This window comes from Lethenteron reissneri, chromosome 53 (genome assembly GCF_015708825.2).
Source record: "Lethenteron reissneri isolate LAM-NWPU_2019-01 chromosome 53, ASM1570882v1, whole genome shotgun sequence".
Lineage (NCBI taxonomy): Eukaryota > Metazoa > Chordata > Hyperoartia > Petromyzontiformes > Petromyzontidae > Lethenteron > Lethenteron reissneri.
Window position 1 is genome coordinate 10,920,989 of NC_083831.1, and position 17,790 is coordinate 10,938,778.

General features: G+C 52.6%; 1 protein-coding gene and 1 long non-coding RNA gene across 2 annotated transcripts in view; both read left to right on the plus strand.

Moving 5' to 3' along the window:
* The window catches only part of LOC133356184 (uncharacterized), a 358,360-nt gene that overhangs the window by 338,289 nt on the left and 2,281 nt on the right, over positions 1-17,790 (plus strand). The window lies entirely within an intron of this gene.
* TRMT6 (tRNA methyltransferase 6 non-catalytic subunit) lies at positions 799-17,354 on the plus strand. The gene is made up of 13 exons (XM_061573613.1): positions 799-848; positions 939-1,852; positions 3,277-3,407; positions 4,693-4,805; positions 5,336-5,427; positions 6,662-6,745; positions 8,148-8,272; positions 8,716-9,245; positions 9,686-9,762; positions 10,637-10,739; positions 12,923-13,009; positions 14,395-14,458; positions 16,088-17,354. Exons 2-13 carry the CDS (start codon positions 1,752-1,754, stop codon positions 16,591-16,593), a joined length of 2,013 nt encoding a protein of 670 aa, XP_061429597.1. The 5' UTR covers positions 799-848; positions 939-1,751; the 3' UTR covers positions 16,594-17,354.

Here is a 17,790-nt window from a genome sequence, read left to right on the forward strand (position 1 = left end):
CTTCAATCCTTGCAACACATTCCTGCGGAGGGAGCTGGTAGGAACGTTGGGTTGCTCGGTCAATGGCCAGGATCAACCGCGGCGTGGTGTATTCCGCAAATATGCCCGATTGTGAGGGCGGGCACAAGCCGGCGTGAGTAGGTTAAACGTTGAGTTTTATAAGGGCACCACGGGGTGACCAGCCCCTCCCCACCCAGCCCCACCCCCCACCCAGCCCCTCCCCACCCAGCCCCTCCCCACCCAGCCCCTCCCTGCACGACGGACGGACACAATAATCTCCTGTGGGCTGGTGTAACCAGGAGGTTCCAACTAATAAAATGTTTATATTTTGTGATTGCACATCCTAACACAACTGTGTTTTTTTGGCAGAAAGGGTAAAAGCTATTTTTATTTATTCTATGCGTCTTGTGGCTTTACCGAAAGACCCATATAATATGTATTCCTGTCGTCACGAAAGCTTTAAGTCAAGATCTATTTTCATTTTTTCATGCGTGGTTTTTTTGATTACCCGTAGTTCAGAGCCAAGTGCGTCTTATATTGACAACGGGGGAAAGTTTTGGGGTTGCGTGCGTATTACTTTCCGTAGGCGTCTTATAATCCAGACAATACGGTAAAGTATTTAAATAGAGGGTTGATAGAAAATCATCGAGTACCGTGTACCGTATATACACAACCACGGGACAATTTTCGCTACGCGTTTTTCTCCCCCCCCCTACACTTTGCCGGCGCGGTGTCCGCAGCCGCGACCCGTAACACGAGGGCGGAAGTCGTCAGCCACGTGCGTTTTTTTGGCGCGCCTCAAGTTGCCATTGAAACCCGCGGTGGCAGCAGTCACAGTAGCGACAGCTGCAGCAGGAGAGACAGAGGCAGCAGCAGGAGAGACAGGCAGCAGGAGAGACAGGCAGCAGGAGAGACAGAGGCAGCAGCAGGAGAGACAGGCAGCAGGAGAGACAGAGGCAGCAGCAGGAGAGACAGGCAGCAGGAGAGACAGAGGCAGCAGCAGGAGAGACAGAGGCAGCAGCACGAGAGACAGAGGCAGCAGCACGAGAGACAGAGGCAGCAGCACGAGAGACAGAGGCAGCAGCAGGAGAGACAGAGGCAGCAGCAGCAGATACAGAGGCAGCAGCAGGAGAGACAGAGGCAGCAGCAGGAGAGACAGAGGCAGCAGCAGGAGAGACAGAGGCAGCAGCAGGAGAGACAGAGGCAGCAGCAGCAGATACAGAGGCAGCAGCAGCAGATACAGAGGCAGCAGCAGCAGATACAGAGGCAGCAGCAGCAGATACAGAGGAAGCAGCAGCAGATACAGAGGCAGCAGCAGCAGATACAGAGGCAGCAGCAGCAGATACAGAGGCAGCAGCAGCAGATACAGAGGCAGCAGCAGCAGATACAGAGGCAGCAGCAGCAGATACAGAGGCAGCAGCAGCAGATACAGAGGCAGCAGCAGCAGATACAGAGGCAGCAGCAGCAGATACAGAGGCAGCAGCAGCAGATACAGAGGCAGCAGCAGCAGATACAGAGGCAGCAGCAGCAGATACAGAGGCAGCAGCAGCAGATACAGAGGCAGCAGCAGCAGATACAGAGGCAGCAGCAGCAGATACAGAGGCAGCAGCAGGAGAGACAGAGGCAGCAGCAGCAGGAGAGACAGAGGCAGCAGTAGAGGCAGCAGCTACACTGACAATCAAACAACCACGGTGGCTTTAGCGACACTCGTTGCAAACTCTGGCGGCGCCGTCGTCAGCGGTGGCGACATCATGCAGACGGACACCACCACCGTGGTCATCATCGGGGAGGGCGACCGCGTGGTGCTGAAGCGAGAGGACTTGCTGAAGGCCGTGCGAGTGGAGAGACACCGGTGTGGAGTGCGGCCTTCACACACCACTTCACCCCCCCCCTCGTCTTCCCCCCCCCTCGTCTCCCCCCCTCGTCTCCCCCCCCCTCGTCTCCCCTCCCCCTCTCGTCTCCCCCCCTCGTCTCCCCCCCCCCTCGTCTCCCCCCCCCTCTCGTCTCCCCCCCTCTCGTCCACCACCCCCCCCTTTCGTCTCCCAGAGCAGAGCGACATTTTAACTGACAGACGTTAAGAGTGGTCCCGCCACAGCAATGTGGAATTTCCCACATTGGCTTTTAGGGCCCTGGTTTCGAGATGGATTGTTATTTTATCGGCGTTCTCCCAACCAAACTCATTCGACTGAATCCCTTTCAAGGATTTTTGCACAACGTGCGTTTCAGACGCGCCTTGTAGTTGCCGGTAATCTTCGGTATCGGATCTCACTGTGGCGTTTACTTGAGCACCGTCTTGTCAACTGACATTGTCACGGCAACTCGAATAGAAATAAACCCGCCGCCGTGTCGGACTCACTCGGGAGAGCTGACGTTTTCCCAGCGTGGCGATGGTGCATTCTGTTGTGTATGTGTGTGCACAAAGGAAACCATTCACTTATCCCATACACAAGCCATATTTTCAAAACGGCCACCCCGTAATGCAGTATATTATTCTGATGATGTTACAATTATGGCTTTAAGGTCGCCTCATTTGTGGAACTGCCCCACAGCGAATGGACAAGTCGCTGAACTGGAGAGATGTTGACTACCTCGCCTGGTCTACAGGAGGTCGTGGGTTCGAGCCCTACCCTGACGCCTGCTGTATATTTGCAGTTTGCGGTGTCTCTCATCATCATCATCACGGTGGCTAGGAGATGTTAACTCCCTCGCCTGGTCTACAGGAGGTCGTGGGTTCGAGCCCTACCCTGACGCCTGCTGTATATTTGCAGTTTGTGGTATCTCTCATCATCATCATCACGGTGGCTAGGATATGTTAACTACCTCCGCCTGGTATACAGGAGGTCGTGGGTTCGAGCCCTACCCTGACGCCTGCTGTATATTTGCAGTTTGCGGTGTCTCTCATCATCATCATCACGGTGGCTAGGAGATGTTAACTCCCTCGCCTGGTCTACAGGAGGTCGTGGGTTCGATCCCTACCCTGACGCCTGCTGCTGTATATTTGCAGTTTGCGTGTCTCCCCGTGGTTGTGTGAATTCTTCTCCCGGTCCTCCGGCGTTTCCCTCCACATATAGGAACACGCGTTTAGAGTATTTGGCTGCTGTACATTAACACATGATAAGCCGCTTCGCTGAGCTATCATTTGTGGCGATGTCGCTTCTGGAAAAGAGCTACATAGCTCGGTGGGCCTTACCGGGTAAAATAAAACAAGGTAAAACAGTAACACGCAATGGGCAAGTCGCTGGACTGACGGGCAATGTGGTGCGATGCATCCCTCAGGAAGGTGAACTTCGAGAAGAAGTGGTTCTTCGTGGACAGTTTGATCGGTGCGAGGTACGGCACCACGTTTGACATCACGGGTGGAGGTGACCTACAGCCCCTGTGTGCGAGCAAGGTGCTCAAGGCTGAAGGTGAGACGTCGTCAAACGGTGTCGAGACGTCGTCAGGAGGGTCCACAATTGGGATGTCTGGCCACTTTCTTACCTGGTGTTAGTTCATCCTTTGCAGTGCTCCGTACTCTTATGCTGGGCCTTCTTCACACTCATTATCATCAACATTAGCCACCTTGTTTGGGTTTTTCGGTAAAGTCACGTAGATAGGTTCAAAGAAAATAACAAAAAATTTTAAGTGGTGTACATTAACATTGGCTGCTGACGTTTGGGCTACGCCCATTTCAAACCTTTATAAACCGTTTACCTTTAGAAGCTAACCCCCTCTTCCTGATGGAGGGTTCTGCTTTGGTCAATTTCATTCAAGATCGTTGGGATTTAATGTCGATCGAAACGTCGTAGTTTTTGGTAATTTTTTGTAATTTTCTATTGAACCTATCTACGTGACTTTACCGAAAGAACCAATAATATGAATCCCTGCAGTCACGAAAGCTTTGAATTGAAAAATAAAAGTTCTGATTATCATTGTTCTTAAATGCAAGATTCTGTCTGGCTCCTGCACGCAAGCTAATCTCATTGTTCAATATCCTCAGTGGATGTGCTTTTGTGCGTTTTCTCCCTGTGTAGCTGTTGTCCTTAGTCTGAACCGCTGACCATGACCCATTCTAGTTACGTGCCCTGCCCAAGCCCAATTGTTTTCCTCCGCACATTGTATGGTGGCTGGGGGAATATGTCACCAGAAGATTGCAGCTCATCACATGGATTATTAAATCCATCTGATGCAGAGCTTTGTGTGTTGTCCCCTTTTGTGTCGGTGATGGATATGCTCTGGGTACTCTGCTTTCCTCCGACATGAATCCCAACGATCTTGAATGAAATTGGCCAAAGCAGAGCCCTCCAGAAAACAGTCTCGAGTGTCAATGGGGCTTTGGGGCATTGTTATATACCATTGTTATATACCATTGTTATATACCATTTTTATATAACATTGTTATATACCATTGTTATATACCATTGGTATATACCATTTTTATATAGCATTGTTATATACCATTGTTATATACCATTGTTATATACCATTGTTATATACCATTGTTATATAATATTGTTATATACCACCACGATAAATTCCTATGTCAGTTTCGTGTCCCAAACAATACTATTACACAATATAATTGTACCATATAGTTTGGACTTGTAAGGGTGTCTATGTGCAATTGCTTCTCGAAATGTCGCACCATCCTTTTCCCCCGGTTTGCCCCACACGGGTCGCCGCGCTGTTTGGTTTTCTCCCCGCCTGTCGCAGTCGCGGTGTCGGAGTCCGGAGTCGACAACCGCAACATCCAGAGCGACGGCTCGGCACAGAAGCTCACGCGGGACGACATCTCGGCTCTCAAGGAACAGGGCCTCAGGGGCACGGTAGGGCACAGCTCCTCACTACCCCAGCCCCAGGGGCACGGTGGGGCACAGCTCCTCACTACCCCAGCCCCAGGGGCACGGTGGGGCACAGCTCCTCACTACCCCAGCATCAGGGGCACGGTAGGGCCAAGCTCCTCACTACCCCAGCCCCAGAGGCACGGTGGGGCACAGCTCTTCACTGGCCCAGCACGGAGCGATAGGGGCTGAGAGACATGTGCTCAGCTTACGATAAAAGTGGATGCATGTAAATGTTGAGCCCTGCAATTAAACTAAAGTATAAACTATTTTTAATTTTACCCGGTAAAGCCCACTGAGCTATCGCTCGTTTTCAGAAGCGACCCGGCCACAAATGTTGTACATATTTCGCACCGTACATAGCCAACCGTGCTAATACGATAGCTCGACAAACAACACCAAGCAAACCATGACGCCCTGCTTGATGAAAGGCTCTTAATGAATGGGATTATTATTTTGTTATTCGTATCGGAGGATTCCGTTGATTTTTCTCATCGGTGATTTGCGTTGAGCAGGAGATTGTGAGCCAGCTGGTGGAGAACAGCAGCACGTTCAAAGAAAAGACGGAGTTTTCTCAAGAGAAGTACATCAAGAGGAAGAAGAAGAAGTGAGTAGATCCGCTCAATGCGGAACAGCACCGCTGTCAATCCGGTCGTGTGGTGGTTCACGCGCTGCGCTACGAACCTGGCGACCCGAGTTCGATTCTCGCTCACGGCCAACACCGGTGACGGTTATCGAAACCCGTCCTGGGCCTCCCCTAGGTCGCCTCAAATGAGTACCTGGTGCGGTGTGGAAAAACATTTCCACTGGGGAGACAAAGGCGGTCGGGCGTGGTGCTGGCCACCTACTATCTTGTGTGCCTTCCTGCCCTTCATAGGTGCTCGCTTTGTCTTTGTATGTTGAACTTCTTTTGCACGGAGGTGCGTGGGAAGGTCAACAAACTAAACAAAAAAAGTAGTTCTAAAGGAATTCGTTTTCAATATAGATGATTTAAAAGTGCATGGCTCCAGTGGCCTTCTAATATCGGAAGGAAGAGCGTTCCAGACGGCCGCAGAAGCGCATCTCAAAGCATGCAATGCGGTGACCATCTTTGTTCAGTGGCGAGCCAAAAGCCGCTGCTTAGAGGATGACCGGAGTTCACGTGATAGTTTATGCTCCCCCGATGAGATCACCCTGGTATTGTAGTTCATTTGTGGCAAGCACTTTGTGTGCAATGAGTGCGACGAGGGCCTCCCCAGACCGTGCGGGTCGTTTGACCATACTTCACCACTCGGTGAGAGGTCTGCTAGCCACGACGAGAGGGTTTTAGGATGGAGTTTGTGTAGATTTGCTTGGGGAGCAGGCCGTTGAAGTATCGTACAACAATTAAATTTGCTTGCACGGTCCTCTTCACCTGCATGGGTTTGTTTTAGCCATCCGAGCATTGTCCCAGGACTGTGTTTGTGTGACGTTTGTTCTCCAGTATTACAACGATAACATAAATAATCTGCATGGTGTGTCCGCTCGCTCTCGACTCGGGACGCACGAGGAGAAACCGCGGACAAGCGGGCAGGCAGCGGGCCAGACCGCGTGAGCTGGCGCCAACGATCGCCCAAGCTCTGCCGTCCTCCGTATATATGCGAAGAGACGTCTTCGGGCCGTTGCGCGTGCGAGAGGAAAACGGAGAGCCAAGGACTCATCGGTCACGGCGGTTATTCGACCATACTTCGCCGCGCTGGTCAGCACGGGTTGGTTTAAGCCCCGGGGAGCGTAGAAGTAGCGTTCCGATTCATCGGTCGGGACGGCGGGGGAGTGCTGCGGTGACGCTGCGGTCACTGACGAATGGCCGCGTGTGTGCGCAGATACGAATCCCACATCACGGTGCTGAAGCCGAACGCACGCCTCCTGGCTACAATGTACCACTCGCGCGAGCCGGCCAAGATCTGGTAAGCGCTGTTCCACCACGAGCATGTTGCCCATCCACTTTTGTCGCGAGAGCACCCTCCGATTGGCCGCGTGCGGTACGAAAGAAGTTCAACGTACATGCGCGCTTTTACCTGAGAGCAGCGGTCTGCCGTATTGAATCAATTTTCTTTACGTAAAGTTGTGTTTTAAGATTACATTTTTTGTTGTTAAAACGGTTGCTCGCAAAAGGGGGGCAGCCAAAGAGCCGCATGCGGCTCTGGAGCTGCAGGTTGACCGATGACCCCTGCCTTGGAGCAATTGGGCAGGCATCTCTGAGCAGCACCGTACGTATGTTGAACTTCTTTTTTGGCACCGTACGTAGCCAACCGTGCTTATCGGAGCCTCATTTGAGGCTGTGATCGACACAGCCTTAATTGAGTACATGTGTAACGTGAGGATATATCCGGCTCAATGACGTATCACAACTCGTCATGATGATTGGCTCTGCCGGTCCTGGTTTATAGCCAATGGGGGGAACCCTGGGGGCGTGGCCCTGACGTGATGGAAAGGTGACAGCTGTAAGTAGGGGATTGGTTCTGCTGGCTTTGGCCACAGCCAATGGGGAGACGAGTCAGGGGCGTGGTCCCGGGAGCTTACGAGGGGGCCTGGAATATTCCATGGAGGCTAACGAGGATTGGCGTAAACGTACCACGTGACCCGGGTATTAAATAGGGGTGGAGACGAGCGACACGTGGTCAGAACGGGAACGAACAGAGGAAGGGGGCCACATGGGAGCGGGGCTCCGGGTTGCCACGTGGTAGGGTGTCTCTCTCTCTATCTGTCCCTCTCACGCTGCCTGTCAGCAGTTGAATAAAAGACGAATTTCAGAAGTCGCCTCAACGAGCTTTATTACACATGCTACAGTTTGCAAACATCAGCACTGTGTGGAGACAAAGGCAGCTAGGTGTGGTGGTGGTGATGGATGGTCAGACCATCCTCCAGTTGGGGCTGCCAAATTGTTTTTGCTATAAAGTGCCCAAAATCCTTTGGTTGGAAGTGGGCAAAAGTGCCCAATTCGAGCTTACAAAAATTTACATTTTACTGTAATTTTTATTTAAATATTTCAAATGAATGTGTGCCCACGTGTATGCTTGAATGATTTAGAGCCAGTTGATGGTGTATCTATGGATGCTGAACTTCTTTCACACACCGTACGTAGCCAACGGTGCTAATCGGAGGTGCGGGGGCGCGGGAGAAGGACAACAAACTAATACACAAAAATCAGAATGAGTTTTCAATCTCGACAGAGATCCGGTGAGGTTGTCCGTGCGCGCGGGAAGTGGGGCGAGGGGGGGAGGGATGGGTGCTGACTCCCCCGGCTCCGGTCTCTGCCGGCGTGGTTTTTGTGCCGTAACCTCGTGACGCTCCGCTCGCTCGTGCCAGCCACCTCCGCGTGGATTCGCTGTCGCAGCTGCTGGCGTCCGGGAACGTGCGCGCCAGCGGCAAGACGATCGTCGTGGAGAGCTGCTCGGGGCTTGTGCTGGGCGCCGTCATGGAGCGCATGGGAGGTGAGAGCGGCCGGCACGCGCGTGCGTGTGTGTGCGTGCGGGGAGCGGAGGTGCAGCGGTGGCGCAGCGGGTTAGCGCGCCATGCTACGAACCCGGCGACCCCGGTTCGATTCCCGTTCGCGGTCGACGCGGGTGACGGTTAAATGAAGCGCGTGTCGTCTAGGTCGACACTCGTGCGGTGTGTGAACATCGCCACTCGAGACACAAAGACGGTCAAGTGTGGTGCTAGCCACCCACCGCCCCCTTGGCAGGCAATCGGTAACAGCACTTGCCCAAACAATCTGTTAAGGCTATACGGATGGTGGGGTCGTCTTTGTGTGTGATGGTGCCCGTGCGATCTTTGCATTTGTCCGTCTGTTGCCCCCCCCCAACCCCGTTTCGTCCATGTGGCCGTCCATTCTCCCGTGAGTAACCCGTTCGTCCGTCTGTCCACGCCTCCGCAGGGCACGGCACGATCCTAAACGTGCACGCCGGCGCCATGGCCAACACCACGGCCACGGAGCACTTCGGCTTCCCCGAGCGCTTCTTCGCCCGCGTCTTCTCCGTCCCCCTCGACCGGATCGGCGCCATCGCCCAGCAGTGCTGCGACGGCGCTGCCGCTAGCAACACCGACGCCGTCGCCGCTAACAACACCGCCGCTAGTAACAACGCCGTCGCCGCTAGCAACAATGCCGTCGTCGTTAGCAACACCGGAGCCGCCGCTAACAATACCACCGTCGCCGCTAGCAACAACACCGCCACCGTGGTCTCCGCAGAGTGCACTGGCCTCCCAGAGGGATGCTCGGACGGATGTGCGGACGACTCTGGTATGGACACGGAGGCGCCAGCTGCCGGCAATGTGGAGCAGCCGGAGCAGGATTCTCAGCAGGCGGAACTGGATTCCATTGCGGGAGAGCAGGCTGGCAAGAGGCAAGGAGACGTCCGGACCGAGAGTGAGACTGGCATGGCCAACGTCAAGGACCTCAAATCTCAGGTGAAGGGAATGTATGTTTTTGGCGAAAGTAATTTTTCTGCTTAAAATGTTTTATTCCGTACCGCTAGCAAGAAACACGTTTTCAGAATCTTTTTGGTTCTTTCGGTAAAGTCAGACGCTGTCTTCCTGACGGACCTGTTCTTCACCTGACGGCTGCTTGCGTTGTGGCCGAAACGTCTTGAGAATTATTTTGTTATGTTTTATTTTTATTATTTCTCTTCTACGTGACTTTACCGAAAGAACCAAGAAGATGAATCTCTGCAGTCACGAAAGCTTTAAATCGACGTTTTCAGCACTTTTCTATGCCGTTGATACGTTGGCTCGGCGATCGTTGGACGGACGCAGTCGGATCTTGCGGTACCCGTCGCGACTCGTGCCAGAGAATTGTGTACGCGCCACAGCTGAGCGGTCGGTGCGTTGCCTGCCGCCGCCCTGCACAGAAGGAGGTGCGGCAGGAGGAGAGGAAGCGGTGCGCAGACATTGGCGTGGCGGAGCTCGCGCGGAGAGATGCCGATGGGTGAGTCTTCCCATCAACTTGTTGCTTCAATTGTGTAACTCGCGCATAATGCGCTGACGTGATCTTGGTTATGCACGAGTTATTAAATTCGTTAACTTGCGGGAGTTATTAAACGTGTTTACTTGAAACATGAACACCGTTGCGGCCTAGTGCCGCCCCCAGCCTGCCCGGGTCTTTATAACCCCTTGCCTGGCAAGGCAGGCTAGACTGGGGGGGTTAGACTCATGTCACTCATCAGGGTGTTGTGACATCATTGGCCATTGCACGTGTAATCACGCAATGGCTTTAGCGTATACTTTAGGCCTGGGTGTAGCTGTAAGTCCTGTGTAACTTGGGAGGGCCGGTTGATAGAGGAAGCCGGTTACTGGCACGCCCATTGGGGAGGTCTCTACAAGAGTCCGGCGACACGAGGGTACGAGAAGGCCGAAGAGTAGAAGATAGTGGGGGGGGGGGGGACTGTTAGGGGCAGACCTCGAAGACCGCTGTGCTTGTACTGCGCAGCAGCTGCGGGATCTGGTGGGTTGTGGGGTGGTGACAACAGCTTTGGCCTGGCGGACGACGTTGATTGTTTTTTTTAGTATGCATTTAGGATTTAGTATAATTTCCGGTTGAGTATGTATGGATGTTGAACTTCTTCAACCGTGCTAATCGGAGGTGCGGCGGGATCACTCGACATTTACTGCAACTTCAACTCGGGGCTGCTCATCGCCCTCTCCGCGGCAGTTCCGTTCTGCCTTTTAAGTCGCTGGGGTGGTGAGGACCATGACGACCGTGGAAGTCTGCGAGACGTACTTCGTGGCGAGACGTTGCCGGCGCAACGGCTTTAACTCCCACCAACCCCCCCCCCCCCCCCCCCCCCCCCCCGTCTCGTCAGCCTGATCATCGCCTGCAAGTTCCAGCCGTGGCCGATTCTCGAGGGGCTCCTTGACTTCGTCTCCCCCTCGCGACCTTTTGTCGTCTTTTGCCAGCACAGGGAGGTGCGTGTGCGTGTGTACCTGCACATGTACGTGCGTGTGCTTCCGTACATGCGTGTGTAACTATGTGGCTGGGTCATGTAGCCCGCATGCCCAGCCACCGCATGCCTAAAGAGCTTTTGTTCGTATTCTTAGGTTTTTTCGGTAAAGTCGCTTAGGTAAAAAATTCAAATTAATAGAAGTAAAATAAAATAAAAATCACGACGTTTCGGAGGCAACACAAGCTTCCGTCTGCAGGTGGAACCGTCACAGCACGATTGCTGTATCAAGTAAGACTTGTGTTGCCTCCGAAACGTCGTGATTTAAATTTATTTAAATTTTACTTTTATTAATTTTAATTTTTTACCTACGTGACTTTACCGAAAAAACCTAAGAATATGAATCCTTGCAGTCACGAAAGCTTCAAATCTAGAATGAAGCTTTTGTTCGGTCGGATAGAGGGGGCTAAACGGGCGCAGCACTGGCTAGAGAGGAGATGGAGTGATGTGGTACAAGAGGATGTGGAGTTGAGTGGACTTGCCGATGACTGGTACCAGCGGTGTCAAGATCGGCCTCTGTGGAGGAGGCTCGTGAAGGACGCTACTGGGCAGTTGGAGGCAGTCGCCCTCCAACAACAACGGAGGGCAGAGGAGCGATGCTCACAACAACGAGCAGAACGCCGGGCAGCTAAAACACAGCAAGTTGGCACAGTAGGGGGCACAGGTGGTGCATCAGCCAGTCATCTCAGTCGACCCGTGGCACCTGGGTCTGCCCCGTGACCTGCCAGCGGACGTTCGACACTTCACTTGACCTCAACGTGCACATAGCCTGGCACAAGCGCAATTGTTGTTGTTTGTGCATGTACCTGCGTGTGCACGTCTACCTAGGTCTGTACCTTCGTGTATACCTGCGTACGTGCGTGCGTACCCGCGTGCGTTTGCACGGGTGCGTACGGTGCGAAAAAAGTTCAACATGTGTGGATATATATACACGATGTGTGTGTGATGCATGTGTACCCGGTATGTGTGTGATGTTTGTGAGTGCAGTGTGTGTATATGTGATGTGTGTGCACAGTGTGTGTGTGTATATGCGACATGTGCATGGTGTGTGTGTACATGCGATGTATGTGCGCGGTGTGTGCGATGCGTGTGTACCCGGTGTGTGTGTGAGATGTTTGTATGTGCGCTCTGTGTGTGTGTATATGCGATGTGTGTGCACAATGTGTTCACGGTGTGTGTGTGATGCATGTGTACCCGGTGTGTATATGTGATGTGTGTGTGTGTATATGCAACATGTGCGCAGTTGGTGTGTGTAATGTCTTAAAGTCTTAAAGTCACTTTATTGTCAAGTGTGTTACATGCATGACATACAACACAGATGAAATTACAGTCCTCTCTCTTGGTCCCACGGTGCAACCAAGCAATTAAAAAATTAATCACAATTAACAGACATAAATAAACAATAAACAATCGGCGATCAACACAAGATAAATAATCAAAAATGTAATAAACTTAAAATAAACAACAGTCAAGCATTTTTAAAATGTAAAATATTATTTAAATAAAGTATTTAAAGAAATAAGATATTTAAACCAGTGTGGTAGTGCGATGTAGTGCAATGTGCAGTCCAGAGATCAGGATGTACGAGTGAATGTGTGTGTGGGGGATGGGGTCAGGGGGCAAAGGGGGGTGGGTGGGCAGAGGGGGGGAGTGATGGTAGAGCAGGGAGGGAGTTGAGTCTCCTGATAGCCTGGTGAAAGAAACTGTCTTTGAGCCTGCTGGTCCTGGCTGGAAGACTCCGCAGTCTCCTCCCTGACGGCAGCAGGCTGAAGAGGCTGTGAGATGGGTGGGTGGGATCACCTGCAATCTTGATTGCTTTGCTGGTGATGCGGGTGTTATAAATGTCCAGAAGAGGGGGGAGAGAGACACCAATGATCCTCTCAGCTGCTCTCACTATGCGCTGCAGAGTCTTGCGGCAGGACACGGTGCAGGTGCCGTACCACACGGTGATGCAGCTCGTCAAGATGCTCTCAACGGTGCCTCTGTAGAAGGTGTGCATGATGGGGGGCAGGGCTCCTGCTCTTCTCGGTTTTAATGTGATGTGTGCGCGGTGTGTGTACACGCTGTGTGTGTACATGCGATGTGTGTGTGTGTGTATATATGCGATGTATGTGCACGATGTGTGTGTGCGATGCGTGTGATGTGCAGCCGCTGCTGGAATGCTACACCAACCTGAAGGAGCGCGGGAGCACGGTGAGCCTCCACCTCACCGAGTCCTGGCTCCGCTTCTACCAGGTGAGGTTCCTCATCATCATCATGAGCTGTGATCTCTCCACTGCTGGATGAAGATCTCTCCAAGCCGCCAGCATCTCGCGCTCCTATGATGCAGCAATCCATATGGCGCCTCGGTGCGAGCTTACTTCATGGCTCCATCTCCACGGTTGCGTTCTCTTGGGCGTTTTCTCTCCTTTGGCAGCCGCTCCGTCATCATCATCATCATGAGCCATGGATAGATCTAGTCTGACGATGATGACGGTGACGATCAGATTGGTAGACAGCCCCTTTGTCAATCCACTGATGGGCTAAAGTGTCCACATGCCATGTCAGTCTTGAGGGTCATTTGACCATACTTCACTCTTCCGGTCAATGCGGGTTGGTGATTGATAGAGGTTGATGGGGTGAGGGTGGGTAGCAAGATGTTGACTACCTCGCCTGGTATACAGGAGGTCGTGGGTTCGATCCCAACTGACACATGTATATTTGGAGTTTGCGTGTTCTAACTGTGATCGTGTGGATTTTTCTCCAGGTCCTCCTGTTTTTCCCTCCACATTTAGAATCAACGTGCTATACATTGTTGTAAGAGGTCGTTTCTGAAACACGTTCCTTCGGAGTGGGCAGGTAGGAACTTGGTTGGACAGCGCATTCGTGCGATCCGTGTCACGCGGCGCAAGCTGCGTGGGGCGGCGCGTCACGTGGTGCTGAGCCCGCCTGAAGCGCTCGATAAAATACAAATCGAGGGCGTGGCTATGCACGACAGACAGACAGACAAATAATCCCCGGTGGGCAGTGTGAAACTGTTGTTCCTACCTGTAAAAGAGCTATATAGCTCAGTGGGCCTCAGCTGGTTAAAATACAAATATTTAAATAGTTCGGTTGGGGGGGGGGGTGGAAAGTTCACATATCGACTGCCACTGATGTTGGCACCGGTCGGGACTCAAACTGATGTTGCGGGATTGAGGGAGAGAGCGCGGCGCAGAGGTCGCAACCGGGTACCCGATACCCAAACCCTACCCGATTCCCGGCTACCCGTACCCGGCCGGGTACGGGTAGCCGTTTGCGACTCTGGTGCGGCCGGGTACGGGTAGGCCGTGAGTTACTGGTGAGTAACCGTTTGTCACTCATTTCCCAACGTCTTGACTCTTCTCACAATTCAAGTTCCTAGAATCAACCCACCCGCGCCTGCAACATGGCTTCATCCCAGAGGTCGCAATCAGGTACCCGATACCCGTACCCTACCCGTACCCAGCTGGGTACGGGTAGGGTATGGCCGGGTACGGCCGGGTACGGGTACCCGTTTGCGACCCTGGTGTGGCCGGGTACGGAATCAAAACCCGTTTGCGACGTCTGGCGCGGCGCGCTAACCGCAGTGCCGCCGGGGCGTGCATGTGTGTGTCGTCAAGGTTTTGCCGAACCGAACTCATCCGCTCATGAGCACAAGCGCATCCGGGGGATACCTGCTCACAGGTAAGAGGCGGCTTCCCCCCCCCCCCTGTAGCGGCAGGGACCGGCGTAGCTGAACTCTGTAGTCTTGTCGCTGGCGAGATGTTAACTACCTCGCCTGGTGTACAGGATGCCGTGGGTTCGATCCCGACTCTGACGCCTGCTGCTGTATATTTGGAGTTTGCATCTCTCTTCTCTCATCATCACCACGGTGGCTAGGAGATGTTAACTACCTCGCCTGGTATACAGGATGCCGTGGGTTCGATCCCGACCCTGACGCCTGCTGTATATTTGGAGTTTGCATCTCTCTTCTCTCATCATCATCACGGTGGCTAGGAGATGTTAACTACCTGGCCTGGTATACAGGATGCCGTGGGTTCGATCCGGATCCTGATGCCTGCTGCTGTATATTTGGAGTTTGCGTGTTCTCTCTCTCTCTCCGTGGTCGCGTGGATTTTTCTCAGGGTCCTCCAGTTTTTCACTCCATATTTAGAAACACGCTGTTCAAGTATTTTCCTGGTGTACATTTCCACGCGGTTAGTCACTTGTTGAGCTATCATTTGTGGCCAGGTCACTTCTGCAAATCAGCTACATAGTTCAGTGGGGTCTTACCTGGCAAAATAAAAGTTTAGTTTTTATAGTTTATAGTTTAATCTCAGCACGACCTCTCCTCTTCAACCGCCACCACCACCATGCACTTACTCCTCCCAGCTTGCATCACCTTGGCCGAGCCGCTGAAGGGGATTCCTCCAGAATAAATAAATATTCCGATTCTGAAGACGCACACCCAGGGCACAAGGCAACAGCCCCGAGCCGACTTCCGCCACTGGGACATTTATGATTTAACACCGATTTACGTTGGCGCGATATTTTAGATTTCTCATGACACGTTTGTTTTTACGCCGATTTCCGTTTTGCCCCATGAGCTGTGCTTTCATTTAAATTTCTATTTCCCTTTTGTCATTTTGGTAAGCCGACCCCCCCCCCCCCCCCCCGCAGATTTCTCTTGCAAACGAGACTCTTATCCTGGTTCTTTCGATAAAGTCACGTAGGTAAAAAATGAAATAAAAATTAATAAAAATATAACAATTAAATCATTTTTTACCTACGTGATTTTACCGAAAGAACTAAGAGTATGAATCCTTGCAGTCACGAAAGCTTCAAATCTAGTCTTATCCTGGTCTCTTTGGGTTCTCACCCAGTTAATCAAACACACCAACTTGGACTGGACAGCTGTCGTTAATGTCTCTCAGCCGTCGCTATCCCTTCGTCGTCACCTTCAGCCTCCTCTTGCGCAAGCCGCCGACGTCGCCACCTCTTGCGGACTCGTGCGGCAACGATCCGCCGGGCTCCTGCACGCGAGTTTATCTCAAACCGCTCCACCTCCACCGTAGACGTCCTCCAAGGCGCTAACTCACTCCTTTAGCTGCCTCTCCACCCTTAGTCTCGACCAACTGGCTATCGCTCCGTCCAGAGAATGTGGCCTGTCTGATCCAGAATTAACTCACGCCTCTGCCCATGTTTCCCCTTCCAGCTTCCAAGTGGCTTACGTGAAGTTTGAAATCAAATAAACTTGAGACGGTGTCGATTGACGGTGGATTACCTTTTGACAGCGTTATGATTGGTAACGGGGGATGGACTGCCCTATTGCAGGCATTACGGTGGCGCCTGATGCTGGCTCTGCGGCGGAGCGGCCCGCGGCGGAGCGACCTGCGGCGGAGAAGCCCACGGCGGAGCGACCTGTGGCGGAGAAGCCCACGGTAGAGCGACCTGTGGCGGAGAAGCCCACGGTAGAGCGACCTGTGGCGGAGAAGCCCACGGTGGAGCGACCTGTGGCGGAGAAGCCCACGGTGGAGGGACTCTTGGTGGAGAAGCCCACGGCGGAGGGACCTGTGGCGGAGAAGCCCACGGTGGAGGGACTCTTGGTGGAGAAGCCCACGGCGGAGCGACCTGCGGCGGAGAAGCCCGTGGCGGAGGGACTCTTGGTGAAGAAGCCTGTGGCAGAGTCGTCGTGCTCAGCAGATGGGCCCGTGACGGAGGAGCCCATGGCGATGCAGGAGCCTGTGACTGAGAAGCCCACGGCAGCCGCGGAGGAACGTGAAGAGGAGGAAGGGCCGAAAGCCAAGCGAGCTAAGACTGACGGCGATCGGGACTCCTAGGTGTTGTGCCCGCAGAGCCGGGCAAAGCACGTCGCTCACTCGGTAGCGCTCTGAAGGGGCCTGGGTTCCATTACCAACTCGGATGCTCTTCTGTGCGGGGCTTGTTACGTTTTCTCCCCCTGTTGTGCACGGGTTCTCCGGTTCCCTGTATGTATCGCTCTCCGTGTACGTGTCTCTTGTGTGCGAGGCAGCTGCCCGCCGAGTATCGCACACAGTACTCGCATCTAACTGTATGACGTTGTCCCAAGTGGACTGAATTCAATACGCGTCACGTCACGAATTTTGGGTATAGGTTCCCCGCATATACGGCGTGAAATCGCGCAAACCGAAACCTGTACAGCGAGACTGTAACGATGCACCGATTCATCGATTAAAATAGACTTGCTAGGCCCCTGATGTATTTGTTGATTTTCTGTAAAGGATTGGTTATTTAATAATCACGTTTCCAGGCCGTGCCAAGAGTTTCTTCGGCAACGCGAATTCAATTCTGTAAGACGGCTTCCAACAGGAGGAGTGAAACGTCGAACATCGTGCCGAAAAACGCAAGCGCGAAAGCTCTAAATCGGCGTTCTTCATTGCAAGGCCCACAGGCCACTGGTGGCCTTTAGTGCGGCCCCTGACAATACACACATTTGAAAACACCCCTCCACCATCATCATCGTGCTGCTTCTTCTTGGTTCGTTCCGTAAAGTCACGTAGAATGGAAATAATAAAGTAATAAAACATAATAAAATAATTTTCACGACGTTTCGGCCACAACGCAAGCAGCCGTCCTCAGGTGGAGAACAGGTCTGTCGAGAAGACAGAGTCTGAATGACAGACCTGTTCTCCACCTGAGGACGGCTGCTTGCGTTGTGGCCGAAACGTCGTGAGAATTATTTTATTTTTATTATTTTATTATTTCCATTCTACGTGACTTTACCGAAAGAACCAAGAAGATGAATCCCTGCAGTCACGAAAGCTTTAAATCGAAATTCATCGTGCTGCTGTCAAACCCCCCCAATGGTTTCAAATGTGGTGGCTCTCAACACATTGATGTCATCGGAGAAAGTTGCCCCCGTCTGAAAATGAGTGAAGAACACTGCTCTAATTTTTGTACAAATCAAAATGTGGTTGCAGGAGTTGAACCGTATAATTATTGTTTGTATTGTGGCTGTAGGAAAGGGGTTGAACCAATCGCAACAGAGCACGCAGTCA